The sequence below is a fragment of the Myodes glareolus genome, chromosome 9, assembly GCF_982192425.1.
Source record: "Myodes glareolus chromosome 9, mMyoGla1.1, whole genome shotgun sequence".
Lineage (NCBI taxonomy): Eukaryota > Metazoa > Chordata > Mammalia > Rodentia > Cricetidae > Myodes > Myodes glareolus.
The window spans coordinates 97,216,629-97,244,212 of record NC_142034.1 but is presented as its reverse complement, the minus strand read 5'-3'; the positions used below and the strand labels follow the sequence as shown (position 1 = coordinate 97,244,212).

Genomic DNA, 27,584 nt, shown 5'->3' with positions numbered 1-27,584 from the left:
GACCCCGAGGCAGGCTCCGCCTACAGTCACAGTGACTTCCGTCTGAGTCCCGCCCCTGGAACCGCGCCGCGGCATCGCGCACGCGCTCTCCGGTCTCCCTTGACCTCTGACCCACCGGCCGCGGAGGTGCTGGTCCCACTGAGTCGGGAAGCTGCCCCCTTGCCCTTGTGGTGGAGCGGCCGCCATGGTGAGACTCGGGAAGGGAGGTCGAGTCAGAATCGTGAACCGCCCGCGTACCCCACAGGAAACAATGTCTGTGGCGTGTCGCGGGGTCGCAGACCGTTGACGCCCGGGCGGGGACAACTGCGGGCCTGGGAACCGAGGCTCGGCCGGCAGGAAGCCCCCGGCTCAGTCCGGCCTCCACGTCTCCTGCCTCGGCGTCGGCGAGCCGCTGTGGGCGGTGGGAGGAGGGGATTGTAGGGTGGGCCGGCTGCTGAGTGGCAGGACTCGGCGTTGTCGGTGATGTCGCTCGGTTTTTAACCACGTTTGACAGTTGGCTCGTCCAAGGAATTGGTAGACCTGGGACCTGAGCTGAAATCGAGACCTGGTGGCTGAGTGTATGTGGGAACCATGCAGGTCACCTGTGCAACCTTTAAAAGGCAGGTTCTTGAGGGTTGCCCGGGTGATCGGAAGGCGGTTGGTTGGGGAGCCCATTTGTTTGTTTCCTTATCTGTTTATTTTCTTATTGGAGACAGGGTATCACTGTGTATGAGACCGTGGCTGTCCACATACGTTCTGTGTCTTAAACTCATCTCATTGAGATCCACCGACCTCTGCCTCCGGCTCTCCAGTGCTGGACATTAAAGGTGTGCGCCACCACACTCGGCTGGGGAGCCTGTTCTTTATTGGAAGGTGGCAGCTAACTGCTTTCAGTTGCCTTATGTAGATTGTTATTTAATCTGTCTCGGTTGTCCCCGTTTTTACACTTAAAAGACCTGAAGCTCCGAGAAATTTAACTTTTCCAGGAAGTTAAATCTTTCACGGAAGAGTCAGAACCTGGTTTGGGTCCCAGTTTTGTTCGTGTTCTGAGACTACACATGTCCCATCATACAGTACCTGCCTTGTAATTGGGTCACCAACATCTAGTGGGACTTGTGTTGATTCCCCGTGGAACTGGGTCTTTATCACGTGTTCTCCACATTTCAACTTGAACTTCTCTCAGGTGGTCATGGTAGCTTACACTTGCAAACCCAGCACTTGGGAGGCTTAGGAAGGATGGTCAGGAGTTCGGAACTAGTGTGGATTCCATGAGTTCCAGGGCAGCCTGCATACTTTAGTAACGAGGGCTGAGGGTATAGCTCAGTGTTATAGTGCTTGCCCACCGCAGGAGAGGCCTTAGATTCAATGCCCAGGACGCTTCCAAAAGAGGCAAAGAAAAGCTCTGTGGGAGCCTAGGGATTTTCATCTGGGAGTCAGGTTATAGCGTATTTTGCCAGGCCCTGAAGGGTGTTGAAGATTTTTGGTTTGGGGCATTGTCTTGCTCTGTAACTCAGGCTAGCCTCAAACTCTAGGTCCCCTCCTGCCCCAGGCTCCCGAGTGTTGGAGTTATAGGTTTGCGCCACATCGTGCCTGGGCAGTGTTGAGTGTTGGCCATATCCATGTAGAAAGGAGGGTATTCACAGTGAAGGAACTCAGAGCAGTGGAGACATTAAGCATTAAAGAAGCAGGAGAGCTTACCTAGAAGTAAAGAGTGCAGCTGCCATGGGGAGGAAGGGTAAGAGGGAGAGAATCCAGAGACCAAGGCTGGCTGGGGTCAGAGGCGGGAGGAGGAAATGAATTTGCACCACGTGAGAACCTTAACTCAGCAATGGCGGCATGGAAACCCTGCCTGGGGAATGAAGCCTTGGCCAAGCAGAGTTAAGAGTGACTTGATTAAACTGTTGGTTCGTGGAGTCTTAGGACGAGCACTATTACCTGCTGAACTATCTTCTTGGGCCATCTATTTGTTTGGGTTTTATTATGAGATCCAGGCTCATGTGCACCCTACCTGGGCCTCCCCACTCTGCACACCAGACCTTTAGTGATTTTGTTGTGTTGTATTTATGGACAGAGTCCAAGTCCTAGGACTTGAAGTCTTGGGAGAGTTAGGATGGATCTATTTTTCCCTGGTAACATGAACGCTGGCCCGATGGCCCCAAAAGCAGAGAGGAGCCATTAGCCTTGGCGTGGATTAACCTGGTGGCAGTCTGGGACCGATTGTATTGTGTACTCTCAAGCCAGTTTCTTCCCATAAGTCAGTGTTGATTTCATCCCCATAGCCTTTCCAGTCTACCTCTGGGGATGCCAGCAAATTTAGAGCCACCCAAGGAAGTTTAGAGAAGTTAGCCCTTAGATCATCCCCACATCTCCAAGGTGTTCCTTTTGCCCACAGGCCAAGTACCTGGCCCAGATCATTGTGATGGGTGTGCAGGTGGTGGGCAGAGCCTTTGCCCGGGCCCTGAGGCAGGAGTTTGCAGGTAAGACTATCCCTGCATACTGGGAGCCCCGCCCAGTTTAGATTTTCCCCATGGGTTGTGTCAGTTGTGAATGAAGGGACCTCTTTTAGGTAAAGTTCTGTGGCTTAGATGCTGGAGTACTTTCCCATGGGAGGAGGCGATACCAGATTTTGAGACATTCCTATATACAGGAGAGGTTTGTTTTCAGTTTGTCCTGGTTAGCACAAGTGTCCAGGGCCGATGGGTCCCTTGGCAGTCCATTTTGGTAAATAAAGTAAGATAGCCCCATCTTCTGTCTGCTTTCACGGAGAGCTGAGTAATTCCAACACAGACTAATTGACTGCAAAGTTAAAATGTTTATTATCTGGCACCTGAAGAGAAAGTTTGCTGACTTCTGAGTGTAAGGTCACCAAAGGAAAGCAGTCCCCCAGGTGGTCTGGGTACCAGCTAGGCCAGTTGTGGAGGCTCTAACACCAGCTACTGTTCCTCCCTTAGTTTTACTGTAGTCCCCAAAGTAGCTTAAAGCTCTCAAATTTGCTAGGCCTCTGGGACAAGGAACGGGGTGGGGGAAGAGGGAGAAAGGGACAAGGTCATCTTTTGGCCTAGATTGAAGGACCAAGAGCCTAGTTTGACCCCATCTTACCCTTCAGTGTGGAATGTTTGCCTCTCCCATCCAAAAAGAAGCCAGTACTAAAGAAAAGCTGTTCCCAGGTGAAGTGTTCCTTTAGTGTCACTTAGAAGGCCTGGGGGAAGCTCTGGGCCACCGAGGGGGCTAAGCAGTCACCCATGTATCCACAGCAAGCCAGGCAGCTGCTGATGCTCGGGGTCGTGCTGGGCACCAGTCTGCAGCTGCATCTAACCTCTCTGGCCTCAGCCTCCAGGAGGCCCAGCAGATTCTCAACATCTCCAAGCTGAACCCTGAGGAGGTCCAGAAGGTGAGGCTTCTCATCGGTCATGGGACTGTGTTGCATTGAGCAGTCAAAGGAGGGTGGGTGTGGAAGCTCTGACCACAGTCAGTGAGAGACTGGCTGTGCAAAGTAGAGACACAGCTAGCTGTAGCAGCTGAGCCATCCTCACAGGGTTACATTTATCCTTTGGACACAGCAGCTTCCTACATGACATGTGGGTCAGAGGTCAGGCCCTTTAACTTCTCTTGCCATCAGCCTTCCCTGATGTTCACTGTCTCATCTCTGCAGAATTATGAACACCTATTTAAAGTGAACGATAAGTCCGTGGGTGGCTCCTTCTACTTGCAGTCAAAGGTGAGTGCTTTTAACTCTATGAGGAAAGGAAGCCATAGGTTTCCCCTTCCACCTCAGAGTGCTACTTAAGTTGTTTGAATCTTGGCAGTCTGCTGTCCTCTAGGGAGGCTGTTAGGGCCTGGGACAGGAAGGGGAAAGGCCCTTGATTCAGGCAAAGAACAGAGATTGCCAGAGCCTGATCTTCCTCCTCCTAGGTTGTCCGTGCAAAAGAACGCCTAGATGAGGAACTCCGAATACAAGCCCAGGAAGACAGAAAGAAAGGGCAGATGCCCAAAACGTGACTGCTGGGCACACCCCACCCCACCCATTGCCTCATAATTTATAGCTTGGTAATAAATATCTTTTCCATGTTTATCCGGTGCTTATATTCCTATTTGAGAAGGTCGCTCACTTCCTATTTGGGGCTGTGAAAGAGTCAGGGGGCAGCAGCTTTTGACAGCCTGGTGGGTGGGATGTTGGTGAACAGCCACATACCCACTTTAGAAGCCTGGCCAGGATCTGTCAGAGGCTTTGTTCCCTCCTGTGTGTTCTACCACACATTCCTGAGACCAGGGGGTCTGCTCATGCCTTCCCTCAAGATAAAGAACCCCTAACCTTAGAACTCCACCTAGAGTTGCATACTGCTTTCAGTGACTTGGTCAGAATGTTCATGTGTAGCAGGAAGCAGCTCTGGCCAGCGTCTTGCTTGGGCCAAGGCCTAAACCTTGTAGTTGAGGATAGTCTGTATCTTATTGTTCCTTATTACCTACTCTTCCAGGTCTTCCCTTTGTAGTCCCAAGTGGGTGGGCCTTCTGATCTCTTCTTTAGAGTGGAAGGTTGAAGGGAAAGCTCCAGGCCAGGTCTTTAGGTGTCTAGTTGAGATGCCCATGACCAGGCACAAAGCAAGTTACCCAGCTCCTGGCACATCTAATATGCAGAAACCATCTTTGCAACTCACTTTTATTGTTTCTTTATAAACTTCCTCTCACATGGAGGAAATAAATTGTTATAGTCATTAGCTTATTTTTTTTTTAAACTCTATGCTAACAGCAATGGAGCCAAAAGGAGGAAAAACATAAGCTACAATAGAAAGGCACTTAGAACCTGTTAAAATACTGATGTCCTGGAATGTGCAACAACAAACTGACAAGTACACCGGCCCTTCCAAGCCTGGTCTATCACTGAATCACATGCTGAGTTAATGTCACCTTCCAGTGCCCTGTTCCTCTGCTCTCGGGCTTGAGTCTCAAACCCAGTTCCCAGCCAGGGACCTAAGGCCTAGGGCCCTAACGGAGCCAAGGGGCTGCTTGGATCATGGGTAGACCCGAAGACAGGAGACCAGCTCCTTAACTTGCTCACAGCCCCTTCAAGGGGTAGAGTCAGCACAGCCGAGCCCTATCAGGGCTGGGGTCCTAAGCCCAGCAGTCGGGCAGGTCAGGTCAGGGTGACCCTTCTGAAACAGAAGGGCAGTCTGGGAAAATGAACAGGCAAGCTGCTCAGAGGAACCACAGAGCTACTAAGGACCCCTACCATCCCAGCAGCTCTTTTGTTCTACAGATGGGGAGAGGAGGAGCTTAGCCACTCTGCATCATAGTACAGGGGACAGCAAGAGGCCCAAGCTGGCACATCTAACCTTCTCTGGAGCTGTAGAGTACAGTCCTCCAATGTCCTTGGCTTATTCTAGCCCTACATCAGCGCTAGACCTTATTCTGAATAGTACAAGCCCTAGGGGAGCTGGCTTGGGTAGAGCTTGTGGGCAAAAGAGGCACCACCAAGAAAAGGACTCAACTGGAAAGTCTGAGAAAACAATCTTGTCACATGTACAGTCCACTCTCAAGCCAGCTTTTCCCTAGCAGACAGTTGGTCCTCTAAGAGCTGCTCTTGGTTGCCTAGCCTTCCTCCCACCCATGGGCTTCAGTTCGTGGTTTCTAGAAAGCTCCAGTCTGATGAATCAGTCCTTCCTGCATTCCATGACTTCGTAACCCCCAAACCTGTAGCTGCTTCCCAAGCCTGGTAGCCTACTGGTGTAGACTGCTACAGGATATCCAGGCTTCTGCAGGATAGCACTGCCAGGCCAACCCAAGCTGGACTGGACTAGTGCAATGATCCTTTGAACCTGCCTGTACACTCCCCAGGGAAAGGCGAGTGCTCAGCTACCCCTTCTTTAGAAAGTGTTGCCAATCCTTTGGCAGTGCTGACTCAGGCAGAAGGGGGCACTGGCAGCAGGCTTCTCTGCTAAGTAAGCAGGGAAACACCTTGTCATAACAGTAGGTAGGAGAAGGCAGCTTTGTCCTGTAGCTTGGCCTGTGTCTGTCTTGCTTTCCCTCCAGGGGGTGTACCAGAGGGAAAGGAGTCTAAGGAATTCCCAAGCATGGGTTTATGATCACTGAGGGCTTCCCGGTTGACAAGTAGGTAAGGCAGGGAAGAATAACAACCTGCCCAGACTGCTCACGGAGAGGAATGTACCAGAGCAAGAGGCAGGACTGGGGGTCCTTGGAGGACAGGCAGAGGAAGGCCTCCCCCAAACGATGTGCTAGGGAATGGAGGCAAGTGAGGCCTTAGCATCCAAGAGCATGGCCTCCTTGGACAGCAGGTCCAAACCAAGTCCGCACTCTGGAGCCACCAAAGACCTAGCTAGCACCATCCTTGCTACTCAGCTTGTCTGGGGCTGCAGCTTCCCAGGAAGCAGACACTTGGGCCCCTGAAACAGTAGGATATTATTGCTATTTCGCAGAATAGTTTCTGTTCGTCAGGGGATGAGCCCACAGTAGGTAGCTGGGCTGTCACATCTGGTAGATGGGTAGCCCAGGTTCAGTTTACCACAGCTGGTTTGAGCAGCACAGACCCTGGAGGGATGACCACCCAGCCAGGAGTTAGCGCCTCTGGACTGCTGGCTGCTGAGTTGCCCGTGGACAGGTCCAGTACAGTTCCTGGTAGCAAGGGGAGTCCATCAGGGCTTGGCCGGGAGCGGCTGCGCTCCGTCCTTTCCAGGGGAGTCTTATGGTCCTCTAGGCCCAGGACCCTGGCAGGCAGTGACCCACGACCTTTCTCCCCCTCAGCCTTGCTACCAGCAGAACCACCCAGGAGAGAGACCACAGGTAGGCCTAATCCACCAGCTCCAAAGGGTGAGGGCAACAGTGGGTTTTTGGCCAGATTGAGGGGCAGAACAGAGCCTGGCAGCCCAGGGCCCATGCCTCCACCCCCACCCCCACCTCCACCATTGCCACAGGCCAGAGCACTGAGGTCAAGGGGACCAGGGGCCAGGGGTAAGGGCAGGCCAGGTAGACTGGGGCCTCCAAAAAGGGCAGCAGGGTTGGGGATGATGATCTGAGCTCCACTGACATAGGAGCCACTGTCGGGAGTGGGCAGTGGTGGTTTCGGGGGTGGGCGCAGCTGTAGGAGCTCCTGCTGCTCCTGAGACACAAAGTGGCCATGGGCTTTGATGTGCTTGCGCAGTGAGCTGGGGTCCGTGTAGCGCTTGTGGCAGCCAGGCATCTTGCAGTAGTAGGGCTTGTCTACGTAGTGGGTACGGGTGTGCTTGAATCGGTCACTCGAGTTGGAGTAACGCTTGTTGCAGCCCTCGTAGGGGCAGACGTAGGGCTTCTCACCTGTAGGGGTGGGCTGCATTGAGGGGTCTCAACTCCGCCAGATCTTGCCACCTATCCCCTTGCCTCTCCCAGGCCCAGAGCTCCTGAAGCATTCTGACTCTGATTTGGGAGACAGTCGTTGCACCTGGCATGAGGCTGCCCCAGCTAAGGAGAGCAACCAGAATTGCTGTACACCCTTCAGATCCCTTTGCTATAGATGCTGTGGATGTTGTTAGACAGAACTCGACCTTGAAGTGTGTGCCCTTGGTGAGCACTAACAATGCTGCCTTGGCCCTTCACGTGGCCTTACATAGAACGGCTCACAATTTTGTTGTTGTTGTTGTTGTTTGTTCTTGTTTTTGGAGACAGGGTTTCTCTGTGTAGCCCTGGCTGTTCTAGAACAAGCTTTGCAGACCAGGCTGAACTCAGAGATCTGTCTGCCTCCTAAGTGCTGGGATTAAAGGCATGCACCACCTTATCTGGCTTCAATCACCAAGTCACTATGCTGACCAGGACAGAAGCCACCTGTAGCCACTCAGCCTTTGAAAGGAAGCTGGGCTCAAAAGGAGATGTGCTGTGAGGCTAATGCATACTAGATCTCGAAGACCTTATATGAAAGGAAGGATTTCAGTGTTCTGCTGTTTAGTTTTGATCATTTTAATTTTTTGAAATGGGATCTTACTGCGTTGGCAAAGATGGCCTTAAACTCCTGAGTTTGCCGGGCAATTGTGGGGCATGTCTTTGATCCCAGTACTCGGGAGCAGAGGAAAATGAGTTCTAGGATAGCTAGGGCTACAGAGAGAGACCCTGTATCGAAAAACCAAAACCAAACAAACAAAAAAACCCAACTTCCCCCTTCAGCCTCCTCATTATTTGGGAATATAATACAGACATTCATCACCATGCCTAGGTTTGCTGACATGTTTTTATATATTGGGTTTCATGAGATACATAATTATAATTAATTTAATTTCACCTATTTCCTTTTTTTTTTAATTTTTTTTTTTTGAGACATGGTCTCATTATATAATTCTTGCTGGCCTGGAACTTGCTCCATAGACCAGGTAGGCCTTGAACTCTGACTCCTAAATACTGAGATTAAAGGTTTGCGTTACCATGCCCAGCTTGCTCTTTTTAATGTACTAATTGAGTAACTTAAAATAAGGTGTGTGGGTCTATGGGGCTCAGGGTACAATGAAGAGAGGCAGACCCAGTCTGCCAGTCCTAAGGTGGTGTTAGAAGATCATACCCAGGTAAGGGCTTCCCCAGCAAATGGCCTTCAAGGTGATAGGAAAGCCACGCCCATAATTCCCATAATCCCAGCATTTGGAAGATTAGGAGTCCATAGCCACCCTTGGTACACAGTTAGACCCAGTCTGGGTTACATGAGACCCTGTGTCAAACAAGGGGAGCAGGGCATGAACAAGAGATTTGTCCCTCTTTCTGGTCTTTCCCTGGCATCCTAACTCCCCCATGAGAAACTGACCTGTGTGGGAGCGGTTGTGGATCTTCAGGTTCTCCAGGCGGGAGAAGCTCTTGTTGCAGGTGGGGCATCGGTGGGGCTTCTCATTGGTATGAGTCCGGATGTGGATGAGCATCTTGTACCTGCTCCAGGGAGGGCCCGGAGGCACACTCAGCTCAATGGGCACCCAGCCCCTCCCTTCCTGCCCTTACCCTGCTCCCTCACCTGGCATTGAAGCCACGGCCGTGGCGGGCACAGCCCTCCCAATGGCAGCAGTACCGAGCATCCTGTTCCGGCTTGACATGGTGGTCGTTGACATGGTCAACCAGGTCTTGGAGGAGCTCAAAGAGCTGGTTACACTGTAGGGCCAGGCAGGCAGGGTTCTGATCCCAAGTAGGGTGCTGGCCCAGCCCTCACCACTCTTCCCAGCTCCCAACTCACCTTGGCCCATCGACACACCAGCTGCTTTGCCAGGGGCAGCTCTGGTGAGAGGCACTTGTCCTTAGGGGGCGTGAGGAAGGAGGAAGCAGGTAGGTGCAGAGCTCCCCCAGAGCCCAGGGGCAAGAAGAACTGGAAGGAACTGGGGACACCATCCAAATAGCGAAGTGGTTGGAAGTCCTAAGGAGTAAGGATAAGAGCCTGTTAGTGTACCCCACTGGCAGGCCCAGACCCCACCCCTACACTTTTTTTTGTTTTGTTTTTCAAGACAGGGTTTCCCTTGTGTAGTCCTGGCTGTCACCCAGAGATCCACCTGCCTCTGCCTCCTGAGTGCTGGGATTAAAAGTGTGTGCCACCACTGCCTCCAGGCCAGACTCTTCACTTTTGCCCTCCTGTGGACAATGTTAATTTACATCATTGCAGCCAGGTATAAGGCGCCTTTAATTCCAGTACTTGGGAGGCAGAGGCTGGCAGATCTTTGTGAGTTTAAGAACAGCCTGGTCTACATAGTGAGTTACAGGACAGCCAGGGCTATGTAGAGACCCTGTCTTAAAAATAAAATAAAATAGGGCTAGAGAGATGGCTCAGTGGTTAAGAGCATTGCCTGCTCTTCCAAAGGTCCTGAATTCAATTCCCAGCAACCACATGGTGGCTCACAACCATCTGTAATGAGGTCTGGTGCCCTCTTCTGGCCTGCAGACATACACACACACACACACACAGAATATTGTATACATAATAAATATTTTAAAAAAATAAAAATAAAAGCAAGCGGTGTGGTGGTGGCACATGCCTTTAATCCTAGCATTCAGGAGGCAGAGGGAGGCAAATCTCTGTGAGTTCAAGACCAGCCTGGTCTACAAGAGCTAGTTCCAGGATAGCTAGGACTATCACACAGAGAAACCTTGCCTTTCGAAATAAAGAATAATGATGATAACAGCCTAAAAGACACCCTGAGTGCTAATCTAAGGCACCTGTGTGTATAGATAACCTTGTTTGAAAATAGTCTTTTCAGCCGGGCGGTGGTGGCGCACACCTTTAATCCCAGCACTCAGGAGGCAGAGGCGGGCGGATCTCTGTGAGTTTGAGGCCAGCCTGGTCTACAAGGGCTAGTTCCAGGACAGGCTCCAAGGTTGTCTCAAAAAATAAATAAATAAATAAATAAAAAATAATAAAAGAAAGAAAGAAAGAAAATAGTCTTTTCGGAAGTGATTAGTTAAGGTGAGGTCCTGCTACAGTAAGGTGACTCCAAATCCAACACCTTATGTCTTTTTGACAAAGAGGAAGGCCTGGACAGACAGACACACGGGACCAGCTGAAGATGTGGTCACGACAGATGTCGTTACCAGCTGGGGGGTGAATGCCAAGCATTAGGGCTTCCAGAACCTAAGAGCAAGGAAGGAGCCTGCCCCTGGAGCCTTCTAGGAGCATGGTCTTATCACCATCTTTACTTCAGAGTTTTTAGAACTGAGAGAATTCCTTTCTCATTTCAAACCACCCATTTGATGGCACTCGCCAAGGAGCCCCAGGGAGCCTCTGTGTCTCTAGAACCTCCCACCTCCTTACCACAGCAGTAGGCAGTGGCGGCAGGTCACCACTGCCCTGGCGCTCAGGGGACAGGGAGCTGCTGCCATTTGGGGAGTCCAGTCCAGACGGTGGTGATAAGCTGAGGTCCACCAGGGGGGCTGTGGAAAAGCGTCCATCTACCTTCTCAGGGAACTTGGGGTTCAGCAGGAAGCCTGAAGAAGATTATGTTTCAGGGAAGCTGGCTAGAGTCCTGTTGGACCAAGTTCCACTACTTTGGGATCCCTACCACCATCTTTGACTACTCTGGGAACCCAGATATCCATGGAACAGACAGGACAGTTATTGTGATGAAAATATCATCTTGTCTGACCTTCACCAGGAGAGCAAACAGCAAATGTGCCTAGCATGGTGGCTCACACCTGTAATCACAACACTCAGGAGGCTGGGGCAGAAGGATCAAGAATTCAAGGCCATCCTGGGCTACCTAATGAGTTCATTGCCAGCCTGGAATACACGAGACCATCTCAACAACAAAAAGACAGAAAATTTAAAATTTCAAGTACCCATCTTAAGGATGAGACTTATCTGACACATGGAATAAGTAGTATAATTGGAACCAGACCATAAGACTACCTCACTCTCAGTCATCTTTTGCCTTAGTGTTCCTTTCTGTAAAATGGGAAAATTGGGGTTTGCTGACTCTATCTCAAGCATGTGGTTAAACTGGTTCTCAAGTCCAGGTGAAGATACAACAGACAAGGTGAGTGCCACATGGTAGGTGGAGCACAAAGCATCTGTAAGACACATCTGCCTGGCTCTGTCCCCAGTCACCACCTAGTTCAACCAGACATACAGTCTCAGAGTCCAGGGATAATCTTGGGACCACTACTGCTGCTTTGCCCCTCTCTGTCCTGCCTCTTTTCCAGATCCTTCCACAGGCCCTGATTGTAGCTAGTCTTACATGCCCAGTGAGTAAACTGGGCAGGTCTCACCCACTTATAGGATGAATGGACAAACATGGAGACGATATTCTCAGACACAGTACCTGGTGGGGGAGAGCCTGGGGAGCCAGGTGTGGGGCTATCATCCACCAGGCCCAACTCCCTATGCAAAGCATGATGCCGGACCACACCCAGCGTCCTTTCCCGCTTCTCTCTCGCCGCCCGGAGCTTGGTGATGCTCAGCTTTAGGTCAAGCGGCTCGTCCAAGGAGTGCATGGTGATGTGGAGGGTCAGAGAGGGTACCCAGCTGGTCTTCAGGCAGGAACCTGGGGAAGGACACAGGCTGTGCGGTGACACTGTAACCTTAGGTTTCTCTTTAGCTATACCTTAAAACTCGAAGCAGCAGAGGAGTAGAGACAACATCCTGAATGGCCTGACTCATGCATATCATGGAGAGTCAACATCTAAACAGTGCAAGATTCCACTGCCACTCCCCGTAAGCCTTTGGGATAGGCCAAGTCTGTGGTCTCCATTTAACAGTGAGAATAGGTGTTAGAAACTGGCCCCAGTGACAGAACTCACGAGCTGGCACAACAGCTAGACATGAAGCTACATCTCCCAGGAACTAACTGGCTAAGTCCCAACTGTCACTGCTGATAGAATGGGAAGCTATATTTGGGAAGCCTGCCAGTCTGAATTCAGAAATCTAAAAGCAGGCCGGGGAGCAACAAACATCCTCCAAGATGTAGGTAGCATTCCTCAGTAGCCAATGAAGCACGCGTTATGCCAGAAGTGCCTGTTGAGGCCAGGGAACTCTGTCACCTCTAAGGGAAGCAGGCTGAGGGCCTGTCCCAGGCAGGCTGTGCAAAGCTTGGCCATGGGAATGGGCCAAGACAAGGACTGAACCTTCCAGGTAAGACAGAAGTTAGGCCTTCACAAGCCACCAGGGGGCGGCTAAGGACTGTGGCCACGCCAGCTATGACCAGCAAAGGACAGTAGACAGTATTAAAAAAAAAAAAAAAGCTGTAACAATATTCTTATAACTCCATATTGTGATATTCCTCCAGTTTGTACAATTTCTGACTGTTGTAATCTTCATATCCATGGGTGGACTCACAGGCTCCACTGACCTAAGAACATGGTCAGCTCTTCCACACCAAACTCACTTCATTTTTCCAACAGCAGTCTCTCTGCCCATGAGAAACCCCCTCCTTGTTTCCCCTGCCTTTGTTCATTTTCAGATTGTCACACCTTGAAAATATTTTTACTAAACAATCACATTATGAGATTCTACCACTGTATTTAATAAAAAAAAAAAAAAAAAAAAAGTGGGCATGGCCGAAGAGCCACTACCTGGGAAATACTTGGAGCAGTTTATTGAGTGTATCCTTGGGGGCTTGTGGGAGCCATGTGCAACCAGAAAAGTACCCTTACAGGGGTGAGCAAGGCAGCGGACAGCCACTGTATCCCAACCATCTCTTCTCCAGGTCAAGACTCTGGGGCAGCTTCACCTGGTTCTCACTTGCATCCCAGCCCTGCACATGCTTCCCATTGCCTCCCACAAGCTCCACCCTTCAGGGCATTCCCTTCCTTGGCCTGATACTGCTTGTGAGGACAAATTCCCAGCTCCCACTACAGCGGCTCCATGGGATCTGGGCACACAAGGCTGCTTTAGTGGAGCACAGGAAGCCCCTCCTGACTGAGATTCGGGTCCACAACTTGTCCCCATTGAAGTTGTCAGATGCACTTGTCCTCACTGACACCTTGGTGACCCTCTTAGGAGTCCCAGACCCAGGTAGATGGGTAGGTGACAGTGATGGGTGGTCTTGGGCTTGCTCATCCATTCCAGTCTAGGCAAAGGCTGCCCTCTGCTTGACCTGCAGCCCATTATGTCTGTCTGTCTGTCTCTCTACCTGTTTATTTTTAGACACAGGCCCAGTCCAACCTCCCTGAAGCTGCTCTATGCTGGGAGCCTGGAAGGGGAGGAAGGAAGTAAATATTTATGCTGATTAAGAATTCAGGAGCCAGGAAGGGCTGGTGGCCTGGTCCCTCTTCTGGCCCAAGGCCACAGGCCTCCCTGCCCCCAACACCCACCATGGAAAAAAGAAGATCACTGGCATGGCGCCTGAGCTAGAAACCCAAGTGCTGACTCCTACTCAGAGTGCCAACCGAGCAGGAGCCTTTGGCACCTGCTCCTGCCCCATGTTGTCCTCCCACCAGAGGGAGCCTAGGAGGAGCCACCGGTGTGTCACCAGGTTCTGGGGACCTCCACGGAACAGTGCAGTGTTCACCTAGGACTGGAGAAGGCCCCAGCAGGAGCCCATCTCCCTGGGTGGAGCACTCATTGCAGGAAAGGGGACACCAATTACTGCCCCCCCATTAGCTGACCCAGTCTCCAGGGACACCCCTTCACTTCCTGTCCCTGGGTTCTGCCAAGGGAGGTAGGGGGTCATTCTTGAAAGCCAGAACCCAGCCCAGGCGCCGCAGCCCCTCCTGGGAAAGGAGGAAGGAGCCGCCCCAAGGAGTCTCACAAGTTTTCCTACCCATAGCCCCCCAGGGAGTAGAGGGCCTATGACCCCACTCATGCTCTGACCTTGGCCAACCTCTCCCTGTTCCCATTCCCAACCAGCATCAGCCAGTCTGAGCTCAGCTTTGCTCTTTGTTACCGAGCTAGGTGAAGGGGCAAGCGAGAGGCAGGTCCCCCACTTTTCTAAACAGCCTCTGCGGTTCAGCTCCTCCAGAGATGTCTCTGTCAGCACCAGCCAGACTTAAATGCTTAGAACAAGGGGGAGGGGGAGAGTGTGACCCAGAAAAGGTGAAGCTGCCTCCCTAGCCACGACCCGGCTGCTTGCCCTTAAGAGTTCTGGAGATCAGTGGGTCTCAGGAAGCTAGTGGTTCGCAGGGACAGGGGCCCCACGTATCTCCCAGTTCACGGATGCAGTGTCAAGGGGCAGGGAGCACACTAGCCCGTCACTATCCCAACCTTGCTGGGGAAACCACCACGGCCTCAGTTTCCCTACTGGTCGGGATGGCTGAGTGCCTCAAACCCTGTTCTGACTGTGCAGCTGCGATCACTGAGCAAAGGCTGCGCCTCACAGCGCTCACTCCCGGTAGGCTGGGTGCGCCCCGCGACACACCCACCTGCATGGGTTCGCAAAGGGAGCCCGCACTGAGGTGGTCGCATGGCCCAGGCCCCACGAGGATCCTCCAGCTGCAAAAGGAACTAATTAGAACAGAGGGAGCTGAAGGAAGCGGCAGTGAGGGAGGAAGCGCAAGAGGGGGCTGGCTGAGCAGGGACCACCAGGGCAGCAGGGGTGGGGACAGCCCTCCCACAACCCGGGGTGTGGGGGGGTCACCCTGAGGGTGGGCTGGTGCCCCCCCCGCGCCAGCCATACCAAGACAATGACTGCTATTGTGTGCCTGCTGCTGACCCTGCACAGACGGCCCCCAGCTGCAGCTCCTGCAGGGCATCCGGCCCCCTATAGACCTATCTGCCACCATCCCTTCCTCTTGGGGAAACCAAGCTTCAAAGTCACCAAGCTAATAGAAGGGGACTGGAATCCTGCTCAAGATGCCGTCCTTCTCTGTCCGAGAGAGGGTATTTGGTTGGCCTTGAGACTGGAGGGGTAAAGAGGGAGGGCTACCTATGCTAGATAGTTCTTTAGTCCCTGGCAAACATTAAAGGACTAGGACCTCAGCAAGGTGGGGTCTGTATCCTTGTCCACCTACCCCACAGCGGTGTGACTAATGATGAAGATCACGCCATTTCACCAGGGGTAGTTTTGAAATTGCTCACTTGATGAGCTATAGCAAACCCAGCCTAGAACTTGCTACGGGCCCAAGATGCAGTCGGTCATGGTGGCACATGCCTATAATACTAGCATTTGGGAGACAATTAGATCAGTAAATCAAGGCTAGCTTCACAGTAAGTTCCAGGTCAGTCTGGACTAGCACACAAGCATGCACCCGCGCGCGCACACGCACACACACAGGCCCTGGTGTGTGTCTCCGAGTCTGGTAACTTGGACCCTTACTTTAGCACTCCACTTTTACAGACTAGGAATCTGAAAACTGGGTTGGGTGGCAAGATCAAGACCAAAGCCATGGTGTCTATCACAGTGACTGCCCTAGCCAGAGGCTGATGGTTTAACACGTTAGCATCTGTTACAGCAGGTGACAGTTCATGCCACTTTACAGAAGCAGAAAAAGGCTCAGGAAGGTGGCCTGCCCTGGGTCACAGGGTTTATCACCCCTCCTGTGTCCTTGGACTTGCTTAGGTTGGTCACCACCTCCCAGACCCGAGGGCTTCTGGAGTTAGGTGCAGAACCAGGAAAGGCGGCGGGCAGGCAGTGGGTGGGGCACTGGAGGAGACGACAGGGTCGGGGGCCACCAGAAGGCTGGGAGAGCCGAGGCAGCAATGCTGCCAAAGCAAACTGCCCATAACCCCACATTCCTGGGAACCGGCTGTGCTCCCTACTCTGGCCAAGAGCTCCACCCTCCTTGGCCGCCCAGTGAGGGAGGCTGGAAGGCAATGGCAGGGACAGGACCTCTCAGGGCCCCCTTCCCAACCAGGCAGCAGGCAGGGTTCCAAACATCGGTCAGACCACAAGAAGCCCCAACCCTGTTCCACTGCTTCCTGCCATGTCCCCTGACCCCCTCCTCTTTCCTAAGGTGGGATGTAATGTTCAATGCACAGAACAGTTAGACACACAGGAGGCACTTATTAAACCCATCCTAAGTAATACCACTGCTTAAGTCTCAAGTCTGGAAGGACAGCCCCGTTTGAGGACTGGCCCTCCCTGTGTACCAGTCTTCCTGGTACCAGTCCTGGAAGGGTTTGAGGGTTGCCTTCCTTGGAAACCCCTGGTTAGGTGTAACCCCCTCCGAGTCCCAAGAGGGGCACCTAGCCTGCAAATGCCACCTCAGAAACTCAGATGTCCCCAGACAACCAGTCCAGATCCGAACGCATCTCTGCTAGAGGACACTGGGGATGTCTGAGCAGCATCCGAGCACACAGCTTGCAGAGAACTTGACTATGGCAAGTTCACAGAGCAAAGCCAGCATCCAACTATCTGGTTGTAGCCTCCTCTGGCTGTGTGGCCTCAGACAGGTCCCAGTCACTCTCTAAGCCTCCGCAGGACAGTTTCCTCATTGGTAACTCAAGCACCACAATAACAATCCCAGATATACAGGGCCTTCTATAGGACAAGCCTTGGCCCAGTGCCTGGCACATGGAAGATGCTAGTAACTAGGAGCCTTGGAGGTTCTCACTTCTGCCCAGGCTGGGGGTGACCCACACAGTGAATCTACCAAGGTCACCCAGAGCTGAAACAAAAGGCTGACAGGATTGCTCCCCCTGCACCCTTCATCAGCCTCTACCAGGGGGGCTTCCTTGTCCTGTGGCAACAGCACTTCCACATCCATTCATGCAAGCACGTGGCCCTCCGGCAGCAAGGTCTGTCCAGCCAAGGAGCCTCCAAATGTTCTGGTGGCTCGGGGCCCCCTTCTCTGGCCCCCACCTCCTGCTGCCTGCCCGCCTGCAGCCACCTTTGCACAACTATGTCTGGTATTTTCCTGTCTGCCCAGCTTTTGGTGGGGGGGTATGGGGCCATGAGCAAGCCTGCACCTGGGCCTCAGCCAGAAGCAAGCCAGCCAAGCAGCCCCCACACCGCCTGCCAGGCTGGAAGGGAAGGACACAGGGCTGGGCAAGGCCACCGAAATCCCTGGGAGGGGTGGGCAGCAGGGTGTCAGACAGGGGTACACACCCAGCAAGTCAGCAAGGCCAAGAATAGGCAGAACTGCCCTTGTGGGACTGGAGATGGAGTTCTTTTGGTAGAGTGCTTGCCTAGCATGTACACGGCCCCGGGGTTCTATCCCCAGCACTGCACAGACCAGGTGTGATGGCAAAGGCCTGCAATGCCAGCATTGAGGAAGTGGAGGCAGGAAGATCGAAAGGTCTCTGTCAGCATGGGCAACATAGTGACACCCCCTCTCACAAAACAAACAAACACCCACGAAACTACTACACTTCTGTTTTAGGGTGGAGGCGGGGATAATGTGTGTGTGTGTGCACTCATTAGGGTGTTCTGAGGCCAGCACAGGTACTGGCCAGTATTTCTTAGATGAGCAGGAGGTGGACAAGCAGACATACAGACGCATGTGTGCACAACAGCACATAGGGGCCAGTCCTTGGCTTCAATGGCAGGTGCCACTGCTTATAAGACCAGATAGGTGTGAGTGATTGATCCATAAAGGCAAGCAAACTACTTCCCAAGCCAAGCCCAGCAATGTCCATGAACACATCGGGCGGCCCATACCTGTGGCCCACCTCTCCCACTACCCTGGGCAGACACAGGCCACTGTGAACAAGCACACCGGCCGACTCAAGAGCAGGAGGGTGAAGGCGGGCTTTGGACTTTGGTCCTTCCCTCCCCACTCATTTATGCATTCCAACACCAGGCTCTCTGCTGGGGTCCAGGATAAATCAGACGGAACAAGGCCTGAAGGTCGCTCAGACACACAGGCAGTGAAACAATGTCAGGGGCACACAGCTCTGTGGGGACACACACACACACACACACACACACACACACACACAAACCTGGGAGCTGCTGGAGCTGGTGTCGCCTGTCTATGCTTGGGAGGCTGAGGCAGGAGGATTACAAATTCTGAACTACAGAATGAGTCCAAGGCCACCAAGGCCAGTGTGGGCAACACAGTACAATCCTGTCAAAAAGTAAAAGAGAGAGAGAGAGAGAGAGAGAGAGAGAGAAAAGGAAAGTCGGGCGGTAGTGGCATACACCATTAATCCCAGCAGAGAAACACTGTCTCAAGAAACCATAAAAAAAAAAAGGTTAAAAAAAAAGGGGGGGGATATTCCTCCCTTGAAGCCCTCCTACTCTCAGGAGTTCTTTCTCACTCCTCCCCCACCCCCGCCTTGGTTTCTCGAGACAGGATTTCTCTGTGTAGTTTTGGAATCTGTCCTGAAGCTTGCTTTGTAGACCAGGCTGGCCTCGAACTCACTAAAATCTACCTGTCTCTGCCTCCTGAGTGCTGGGATTAAAGGTGTGCGGTACCATCAGCCGGCTCACTTTTTCTTAAGTCTGTATTTGCTCTAAAAAGTAGGTAGAGCACCTGCCCATAAGAGACCCTGGGTTTCATGCTAGGACTGTAAAGAGAAGAAAGTCTGGGGACAAAGGGACCAAGTTCTCCCTGACCAAGGACAAGCCAATAGGCCTCCTATGTCCTGGTTTATCCTGCCTCCCTTGAATGAGGTGCTATTCTCCCTATCTTTAAGCTAAAGTAAACTGTCAAGGTGACAGCTTGCAAGCCATGGTGAGGCTAGGATTCAAATCGGTCCTCCTGAGCCCAAGGCTGCACCACAGCACCAAAGGAGTGTTGTCCCCCAAAGCCTACAGTGACGAAGGACAGTAAGTCTGCCTGTGATTCCCTGTAAGACAAGGCAGCAGAGGGACTGGAAGATGAGGACACCGAGGAGCCACGGAGTGTTTTACACAAAAGAGGAGTGCGATTTCCCCTTCAGCTCAGAGCCTCTGACCCTTAGCCTTTCCTTAGAGCCTTTAACTCCCTAAAAGCCTGAGGCTTGCTTATCAAGTGGACAGCTTGATACTCCCCTGCAGCTCTAAGTTCCCTGACCCCCTCCTCTGCATGTCTTCTGTGACATAGCCTCTCCAGCCTCAGTCTCTTGGAGCTACCTGAACAAGGTTCACCTGCTGCTGAAAGGAGGGTGATTCACCAAACCCAACAATGCTAAGAGGCCTGCCATACCAGCCCTGGGTCCAAGTCTAGCTAATGCATCACTAATACCACAATGTTGCCAACCCTCAAGCATGCCAAGTGTGCCTGACCCTTGCAGGCCCCGTGTTCTGCTGCCACTGATCTTTGGCTTCAGGCATTCACCAGGCAAAGAAGAAAGGCCTAAAGTGGGCAGGGACTAGGGCTCCTAGGCAGCTCCAAGCCCACTGAGGAAGAAAAAGGGATGGCCAGGACTGGAGAGATGGCTCAGTTGATAAAATGCTTGCCATGTAAGCATACACACCCGAGTTCAGACCTCAGAACCCATGTGACAAAGGCCAGGCATAATGACCCATGCTTACAATACCAATACTGGGGAAGCAGACAGGTAGATCTCTGGGACCCAGCCGAGCTTAGCAGGGGACTCCCAGGGCTATCAGAGACCTACCTCAAAAAACAAGATGGACAGCTTCTGAGGAATGACACTCGAAATTAGCTTCTGGCCTCTGCACACACAACACACGCATGTACCCACAAACATGAAGACACACATACACCAACAGAAGATCGTACCAGCTGACCCTTGCCCTGCTCCTGCTGACCCAGGGCCCAATTCTCTTCCCATAATGAACTGAGCAGAGATGTGAAATCCTTGAGATATAGGTGGAAAAGCCAGTTATCTTTTAGTTTGATGTAAGGCAAGGCCCTAGGTCTTAGTTTCCCCACTGTGAAAGAATGAGATTAGCCTGGACACCTGGGAGACGGGACACTCTGGAATATCTAGGTCTGAGCCAGGCAGTGGTGGCACGTGCTTTTAATCCTAGCACGTGGGAGGCAGAGGCAAGTGCATCTCTGTGCGTTCAAGTCCAGCCTGGTCTACAAAAGCTAGTTCCAGGACAGGCTCCAAAGACACAGAAAAACCCTGTCTTGAAAAACAAAATAAATAAATAAATAGAATAGAATAGAATATCCAGGTCTGTTTCCTTACATGATTCTTTTGCACCTGAACTTCATTTCTCCAAGCACTTGGTCTTGGATGGATATTTGTTGAGTAAGTGAATTCAGTTGTGTGTCTATTATCAGGGGAGGTGGTAGGTTTTAGGGTGCCTTAAGTCCTACAAATGGAAGTGTCTTCCAAGGGCAAATGGTCTCTTCCTCATATCTGGGGCACACACTGGGATCAGGTACAGACTTGGAAAAGGGTTGGAGAGGGGAGAGACGACATTGCCATTACTGGTCAGCTGTGATGACTAAAAGGACCCAACTCCTCAGCTTCATCCCTGGGACTCCCACCTACCCTGGGCCATACCAGTAACCACACTGTACAATCGCTGGCCTCTACCCTATACCCTTCCTCATCTAGCTTACCCACTCAGCTCTACAAAGCAAATCCAGAAGCCAGGGAAGCCTTCAAATCCATCCTCACTCACAAGGAAATAGCTATCAGGAGGGGCCTGCCAGACTCAACCTGATCTAAGGTCTGTGGACATGATCCCCATCACTCAGGAGGGAGAGAGGGACTTCAGAACAGGAAGGACGAGAGGAGGAGAAGGGCACCACAGTTGGGGCTGAGGCACTGTAAACGGCAGTGTGGGCTCTGAAGGAAGAATAGTGTGGCTCAAGGGAGAACTGGCTCAGCAGGCTGGGATATGCCAGTCAGACGCAGAGGACAGTGGAGGCAAAGGACCCTGGGAGCAGACTTGGGAAGTACGAGTGGAACTGGGCAGTTTCCAGGTTGAAGTGGCATTTCATGGGTCAGGGTCAGCCAGTCTCAGATGCCAGGATACCTTACCCTGCTCGGTTCCACAGACCCTGGCCCTCCAGACGCTGGATCAGGTTGGGTCTGGCAGGCCCCTTCTGAGGCATTTCCTTGTGGGTGAGGATGGGTCTGAAGGCTTCCCTGGCTTCTGGACTTGCTTTGTAGAGTGAGTGGGTAAGTTAGGCAGAAAGGGATGACCTCTGTCCTCCCCACACTCCAAGAGACCACAGGACAAGTCACCAAAGTTCCCAGAGCCTCAGTTTCCCCCCACTGACTTCCAAACCCCTCTTTATTGCTGGGATCAAGGGGAGCATGGTGAAACCATAGAGATCCTGTCTGATGGCAGGGACTGCTCTCGCGCAGGCTCCCAGCCCAGGCTGATTCAGAAGGCTCAGCAGCCTCCAGGAGCCTCTGCTAGACTCCCACCCCCTCCTGGCCATGGCTGGAGGAAGGCACCAAGGACCATTAGATGGGAGTCCCCTCTCCTAGCCATCTGTAAAGGCACACACGAACCCCTCCCTGTGGTGGGCACTACCTGGCCTCTCCCGCATCCAAGACAAAGGACTTGAGGGGCCCGGGCTGCTCCCTCACAGCAACAGCCCTGGCACTGGAAGATTCTCAGCCCCTTTGCCCATCCCCCATCAAGGGCATCTGGAGCAGATGGGAAGCCCCTGCTCCTGAAGCAGACTCTTTCCCACCCTCATGCCCCTCCCAGTCCAGCCACCAGCTAACTAGGGCCTCCCCCTCCTATCTGGGGGGGATGGGGAATGAACAGCCACAGTCAAGGACTGTGCCTGTCCAGGCTGGAGATGCCTAGAAGAAGGTGCCCCAGCTGCAATGCCAGAAGGGTCACCCAGGTTAAACCTCTGGACTCCCAGGGGGCCAACCAGCTATAAGGAGGTTTCTAGAGGCCTCTTTAGGAATACCTGTGAGCTCCCCCTCTGCCCCCAAGCAGGGCACAAATGGGGAGGAAAGCCAGGCCTAACCTCTTCTCTCATCTCCCATGGAGAGAGGGGGGGCATCTCTCAGGGAAAGATGAGCAAGGTTCAGGACACCCAGCCAGAGGACAAGGCCCCAGCTACATCCAGACTAAGGAAACTGGCTGACATGCCCCTTTCCATAGATCCAGATGCCCACTGGTCCTTTTCCATCCTCAGTTCCCTCACTTATCAAACTGGGATTCATGGGTCTGTCACAGACTTGGCAATTGCAGGTGAGGGTGCAGTCTCTGTCAAGTTGGCCAGGCAAGTGGAAGGCATGTAGGCTGGTTGGATTTTTCCAAGAGATATATTCAGGAAGGATTAGCGCCCCATCCCCCAACAACACGGTTCCATTGCTGTGCCAACCCGACCCACCTGGGGACTTCTGCCATGTTTTATTAGCCAGAGTAGGAGGGAAGGCTCTGGTAAGGTGTGAGATGTGGGGCAGACAGTCAGGTTTTTCTCTGACTACTAGCACCAGCAGGCTCTGTCCTGTTCCTGAGGTCAGAGCAATGGCTCAGTCTGTCCCATCAGCAGGGGAAGTGTTTGTTAAAAATGCCCAGTCCCCAATCTGGCCACACTCATAGTAAAATTCACTAGGGGAGGGCTCAGTGCAGCCACCTCAGAAACACAATGAGTCAGTAGCTGTGTCCCACAAGCCTGCTGAGGCTGCCGTCCACACGTCCAGAACGGGGACAGTCACCTGGTTCTGGTGTCCTCTGAGAGGTGAGTCCCCATTTGCATGCTTGGATTCTAATTCAGTAGGGGAATGCTGCACAACTCCTGGAGGGTAGAAACCCCAGTGCTCTGACCCAGAGACCCTTGTATCAGGTAAGAGAGGGTCCCTCATGCTTAGAACATACCCATGTCAGCCACAGGGTCCCTATCATCCTTCAAAGGGGAAAGGGCCCTCCCCACTCAGCACCTTGTAAGGATGGTTTCCAAATAACAACCATAAGCGAACAGAGAAGGAATTTAAGGGCAGCCCTGGGAAAGGTTTAGCCCCTCACTCTGCCCTGATTGATGGTTTGTCCTTTGAAATCCCATTTTTCCCACTTAGGTAAAGAGCCCACCTCATTTTCCCCTGGGATGCAGGAACCTTCAGTGGAACCTACAGAGAGGCACATGAAGATGGGGGATCCAGCCAGGAGCATAGCACACACACACCCCAGCCCTCCTTCTTTCCTCAAGAGCCCCAAATGCCTCCCAAAAAGCAGAACTGCAGGCCCCAGCCTCAACATCTGGTCCCCCAGGAACAGCTGTTACCCTCCTCCCTCATCCTGGGATAGCCCCAAACCCTGCTCAGCGCTGGCACCGCCCTCTCCCCTAAGTGGGAAATTCAGATTCCAGGAGAATCCAGCTGGGGAGACGGAAATGTGCATGGGAAAATGTCGTGAGGAAAAACACACTCTTCACTCCACACCAGAGCCAGCACAGACCCTGGAACAATTTAGGTGGCCAGCGGACCCTCCCACTCCACAGGGCCAAGGCTGGGCTAGCCCTGGAGGGGAGCCTGAGACGCAGAGGTGAGCTCCAGCTTCTCTCCAGGCCCTAAGGAGGGGCCCTGGAGTCCAGTTTGCCCTCTAGCCCCTCACGGGTATTCCCACTAAGGAAAGGGGTTGCAGAAGAAATGGCTATGGCCACCCTTTCGCAGCTGAGCTTTTTAGAAACAAAAGCTTTGTGGGGACGAGGTTTACACGATTGTTTAAAATGAGGTTTTGGGATGTCTGTGGCATCCAGTTATTCATACTGGCTCCACCCACGGATAATTGAGAGTTAGCTTTTGTTGGACGTAGCCTTCCTCCCAGCCCCCACCGACAGACCAACCTACTGTTAGGACTCAGAAAGCTCACCTTGCCTGACCCTCGTTTTACAGACGAGGAAACTGAGGCCTGGACAAAGGAAGAGCCAGGCTAAAGAACACCCAAAAGGTAGTGGTTGTGCCAAGATTCGAACCCAAGACACAAAAACGGGGTGTTTTGGCCAGGAACTTTTTCCCATTCACCCTACACACAGATTGTGTCCTGGCTCCAGCAAGTCCCCCAAAAGCCACTGACCCCAAAAGTAGTAGTGCCTGGAAGTGGGGTGACTCATTGTCTGGCTTCCCATCCCCCCCATCTATGAGGGAGGGTTGGCAGGTGTCCCTGCATAGAGAGAGCAAGAGCGGGAGAGTTGCCTCAGGGGGCCTGGGCTAGGGTCACTCTGGGGCCGGAGAGCCCCAGCTGGAGGGATTTAACACCAAAGGTCAGGGGTCACAGACAGGGAAGGGCAGGCAGGCATAGGGGGTCAGGGGGTCAGCACTAATGGTAGCTCCGGAAAGAAGGGGGAGGGGGAAAAGCTAAAAAAACAGGGCTGCTTCCAAGGGGTCCCCACCCACAAAACCAAAGCCTGGCACTGCCTCCTGCCTGGCTGGCGGCTGCACACAGGGTCATCCTGAGCTGGGAATGGGCTGGTGAAATGGGCTAGGCTGGGCTCAGCAAGGGGTGTCTTAGGAGACCCCCCCAGGTGCAGCCCCTCCCCCAGTACAGGCCAGGGCCAGCAGTGAGGCCCAGCCTGAGCCCACGGGGAGGAATAAAGGAGGCGAGAGGGAGGGCTCTGAGGTCACTAGAGAGGGATGTGTGGGCTGGGCTGAGACAGCTGTGGTACTGTGCCACCAGAGTGGAGCCTGGGGAGTGGTGGACACACTGAAGTGGTCGTATTCCCTGAGCCTAGGGGCTTCAGAAAGCTAGCAAAGATAGCAATTGTCTCTCTAGGCTCTGGTTCAGCTCCACCTTCCCTCCAGGGTGCCAGGACAGCTGGGAGGCTGCTGTGCAGGGTACCTGCCACAGAGGGCAAAGGCTGAGGGCTTAACCCTGGCCCAGACGAAGACCCAAGGGAGCTCAGGCACTGGTAGGGCCACTGGCTGTCCTGGCTGCCCCCTTGGTGTCAAGTATTCCCTCTAGAGCCAAGATCTTGGGCTGTGATGGCTGGGGGCCCAGGGCTCCTCCCAGCATCCCTTCCAGCTTCCCAGGCCCCAGGGCAGGGCTGGGCAACTCCCTGCAACCAGTGCTTCCCGGCCACCCTCTGGCTGGGCTGGGCGGGCCCTCCAGGATAGGCAGACAGGCAGCATGCTACCCTGCTGTGGCCTGAGTACCCTACTGGGCAGGGCGCTGTGCCAAAGCGTCCAGGTGCCAGCCAGGACTCCAGGCCCATCCCAGGGGGCCTGCGGGGAGGCACAGGAATCTTCCTGGTTGGAGGGGAATGCACCTGCCTAGCCCCCTCCTCCAGTCCCACCCTTAAGATACAATCACTCACCCTCCCCATCCTGCCAGGTCCCTCACCTGCTTCTATCCACCTTGCAGGAGTGGACCAGACGCTAGACAGTTCTCCAGCTCTCAGTGCTGAAACAAGGGACGCCCCATTCCCTGCCTTTCCCAGGGCTTGCTAAGGGCGGCAAGAAGACTTTTCCCAGACAGGGAGGGCACCTTCCAAACAACCTGGGCGCACCGGTGAGCAAAGGCGGCTGCCCTTTACAACTTCATGCCCAGGCTCCGGGTGCCCCCTCTCACCTCACAGCGCACCCCCACCAAGACCGCCCAACTTCCCCACTTAAGTTTGCGCCCGGGCCGCAGTTCGGCTCGGCCTCCAGACAGAAGGAGGGAAGGGAGGAGAAAAGACAGAGATCGAAGGACCCAGCCAGGGAGTGAGCGAGGGAGGGAGCGCGCAAACCAGCGAGCGCAGGGGCCTCAGCGAGGGCTCACAATGGCCCGGGGCGAGGCGTGGACGCGCGAGGGGAGGCGACCCTCGGGCCCCGCGGCCCCGCACGGTAGGCAAGTCCCCAGCCGGGTCCGCGTCCTCCCGGCGCGACGCCCGGGGGCTTCCTACCTCGGCGGCCGGGCTGACTGGCTCCGGCTGCGGGTTCCGGCGGTCGGGGGACAGCGGGGGGCGGGCGAGGGGGAGGGCCGGGGCGGGCGGGGGCCCGGGCGCGAGGCTCACGGGGCGCGGGCTCCCCTGGCGCGGCCGCCCGGCGCCCGGCCGCTCCGCCACATCTGCAGCTCGGGGCAGGGAAGGTGGCCGCGGCGGCCGGGCCGTGCGGGGATGTCTTTGCGAGGGAGGGAGGAGGGAGGAGGAGGGAGGGGACGGGAGGAGGGACCGTCGGCCGTGGAGGAGGACGAGGAGGAGGGGCGCGGGGGGCGGCCTCCCTCCCTCGCGGCTCACTCGCTCCCGCCCTCCCTGCAAACCCCTCTCGCCACCACGGCCCCAGGCCCGGGGCGCCAGCTGCCAGGCGGAGCGTGCGCGTCGGGGGGGAGGGGGCGGCCGGCTGGGCCGGGGGAGGGGAGGAAGGGCGGACAGCAGCGGGAGCGGACACCGGGAAGGAGGGAGGGAGCCCCGCCGTGGCCGAGGCGCGCGTCCTCCTCGACCCCCCCCCCCCGTGCGCCGAGGTCCCGCCCCCGGCCCGAGGGCAGCGCTAGGACACGGCCGGGCCGGGAGGTGGCCTGGGAGGTGGGGAGGCGGGGGGGAGACGAGATATCCCGCCCCTGGGGAAGCCTGGGAGAGGGGCGGGCGCGCCGGCCTGGAGGAAAAGCCCCAAGGACCGGGAAGATGGAGGAGGCGGCTGCGGCAGAGGGGCGGGGACCCTCGCCTCCTCCTGTGGGGTCACCTTGGCCAGGGCCCCGCAGCCCTGGGCAGCCGGGAAGGCGGTAGGACTGCCTCTCTCAGACGGCCCTGATTTCCCCGCCCAGCTCAGTTCCAGGAATGCTCGGGCAGAGGCCTTTTCTGATTCTGACAGGTTCGAGGCCACGCTCCGCACTTCCAGCTTTGCCTTGTCTTCAACCTCAGTTCCCCTCGTGATGAAATAAGCGCAAGGCCTGGCTGCAATGCAGGATTCCGGTATCTTGGTGACAACAGCCGGGACAACTGGGTCCCCCAGCCTGGGCACCGCAGGGGACACCGTACTTGGGATCAGTAAGTTCAATGAGTTGGTCACTGAGAAGTGGATGCAAGTCAGTGGATGACGCTTCGCAGGACAACTAAGCTGTTTTCCACCTTTTCTTGGGAAGCTCGGGCTTGCGTTCTTTAGTGTTTTCTTTGGGCGATCCCTGAGTCCGCGCCTAGTATCTTCTTACCTGTCTTCTGTCTGGTGACAAATCTGGGTTCAAAAAGACAGCCCTCCTGATCCGAAGCAGGACTTGAACACAGGAAACAAAAAGGCACTTCAGATCAGCATCCCCAATGGGTGAAGTACTGACTCCGGTTTGGAATTCCGTTTTCACTCGGGCATTTGATGCCGCGGTCTGCACCAGAGCCAATATCAAGACGTGGGTCTTGATCACAGGGCACTGCTCTTGGCACACGCTCCTGATATGGTGCGCAGGTAGAAACATAATTGGTGTTCCTAACGTGGTGAACAAATGGACACGTAGTCAGTACTCTTAACTGATTATGCAGTCATGATGGGTGCTCGTCACATTTGTGATCGT

At 54.1% G+C, this 27,584-nt stretch overlaps 2 protein-coding genes and 1 long non-coding RNA gene across 8 annotated transcripts; 2 read left to right on the top strand and 1 right to left on the bottom strand.

The window, feature by feature from the left end:
- Positions 1 to 37: 37 nt before the first annotated feature.
- Pam16 (presequence translocase associated motor 16) lies at positions 38 to 4,051 on the top strand. 3 transcript variants are annotated; one of them, XM_048433081.3, is made up of 7 exons: positions 41 to 187; positions 494 to 599; positions 696 to 806; positions 2,372 to 2,456; positions 3,234 to 3,370; positions 3,632 to 3,697; positions 3,892 to 4,051. In XM_048433081.3, exons 4-7 carry the CDS (start codon positions 2,399 to 2,401, stop codon positions 3,976 to 3,978), a joined length of 348 nt encoding a protein of 115 aa, XP_048289038.3. In that variant the 5' UTR covers positions 41 to 187; positions 494 to 599; positions 696 to 806; positions 2,372 to 2,398; the 3' UTR covers positions 3,979 to 4,051. The 3 variants fall into 3 exon arrangements, with proteins under 3 accessions (XP_048289037.3, XP_048289038.3, XP_048289039.3); XM_048433082.3 differs by lacking the exon at positions 696 to 806; XM_048433080.3 differs by lacking the exons at positions 494 to 599; positions 696 to 806 and having other exon boundaries at positions 38 to 187.
- On the bottom strand, positions 2,772 to 26,170 carry Glis2 (GLIS family zinc finger 2). 4 transcript variants are annotated; one of them, XM_087910801.1, is made up of 7 exons: positions 25,990 to 26,170; positions 11,736 to 11,957; positions 10,730 to 10,902; positions 9,167 to 9,343; positions 8,951 to 9,084; positions 8,750 to 8,871; positions 2,772 to 7,284 (listed from the first exon to the last, which is right to left on the bottom strand). In XM_087910801.1, the coding sequence occupies exons 2-7, from the start codon at positions 11,905 to 11,907 to the stop codon at positions 6,488 to 6,490; spliced, it is 1,575 nt and encodes a 524-aa protein (XP_087766927.1). In that variant the 5' UTR covers positions 11,908 to 11,957; positions 25,990 to 26,170; the 3' UTR covers positions 2,772 to 6,487. The 4 variants fall into 4 exon arrangements, with proteins under 4 accessions (XP_087766927.1, XP_087766929.1, XP_087766930.1 ...); XM_087910803.1 differs by having other exon boundaries at positions 9,005 to 9,084; XM_087910804.1 differs by having other exon boundaries at positions 8,750 to 8,868; positions 9,005 to 9,084.
- On the top strand, positions 6,734 to 8,384 carry LOC148121048 (uncharacterized). Its single transcript, XR_015738924.1, has 2 exons — positions 6,734 to 6,774; positions 7,357 to 8,384. It is a non-coding gene; the product is annotated as an uncharacterized LOC148121048 (long non-coding RNA).
- Positions 26,171 to 27,584: the final 1,414 nt, after the last annotated feature.

Excerpts from the sequence above, each read along its gene's own strand:
- Pam16 (XM_048433080.3), top strand. Across the intron at positions 2,457-3,233 it reads CCTGAGGCAGGAGTTTGCAG|CAAGCCAGGCAGCTGCTGAT; the intron begins GTAAGACTATCC and ends ATGTATCCACAG. Across the intron at positions 3,371-3,631 it reads ACCCTGAGGAGGTCCAGAAG|AATTATGAACACCTATTTAA; the intron begins GTGAGGCTTCTC and ends TCATCTCTGCAG.
- Glis2 (XM_087910801.1), bottom strand. The coding sequence starts at position 11,907 with ATGCACTCCTTGGACGAGCCGCTTGACCTAAAGCTGAGCATCACCAAG. Across the intron at positions 9,344-10,729 it reads CGCCACTGCCTACTGCTGTG|GACTTCCAACCACTTCGCTA; the intron begins GTAAGGAGGTGG and ends CTTACTCCTTAG. Across the intron at positions 9,085-9,166 it reads TGGTGTGTCGATGGGCCAAG|TGTAACCAGCTCTTTGAGCT; the intron begins GTGAGTTGGGAG and ends CTGGCCCTACAG.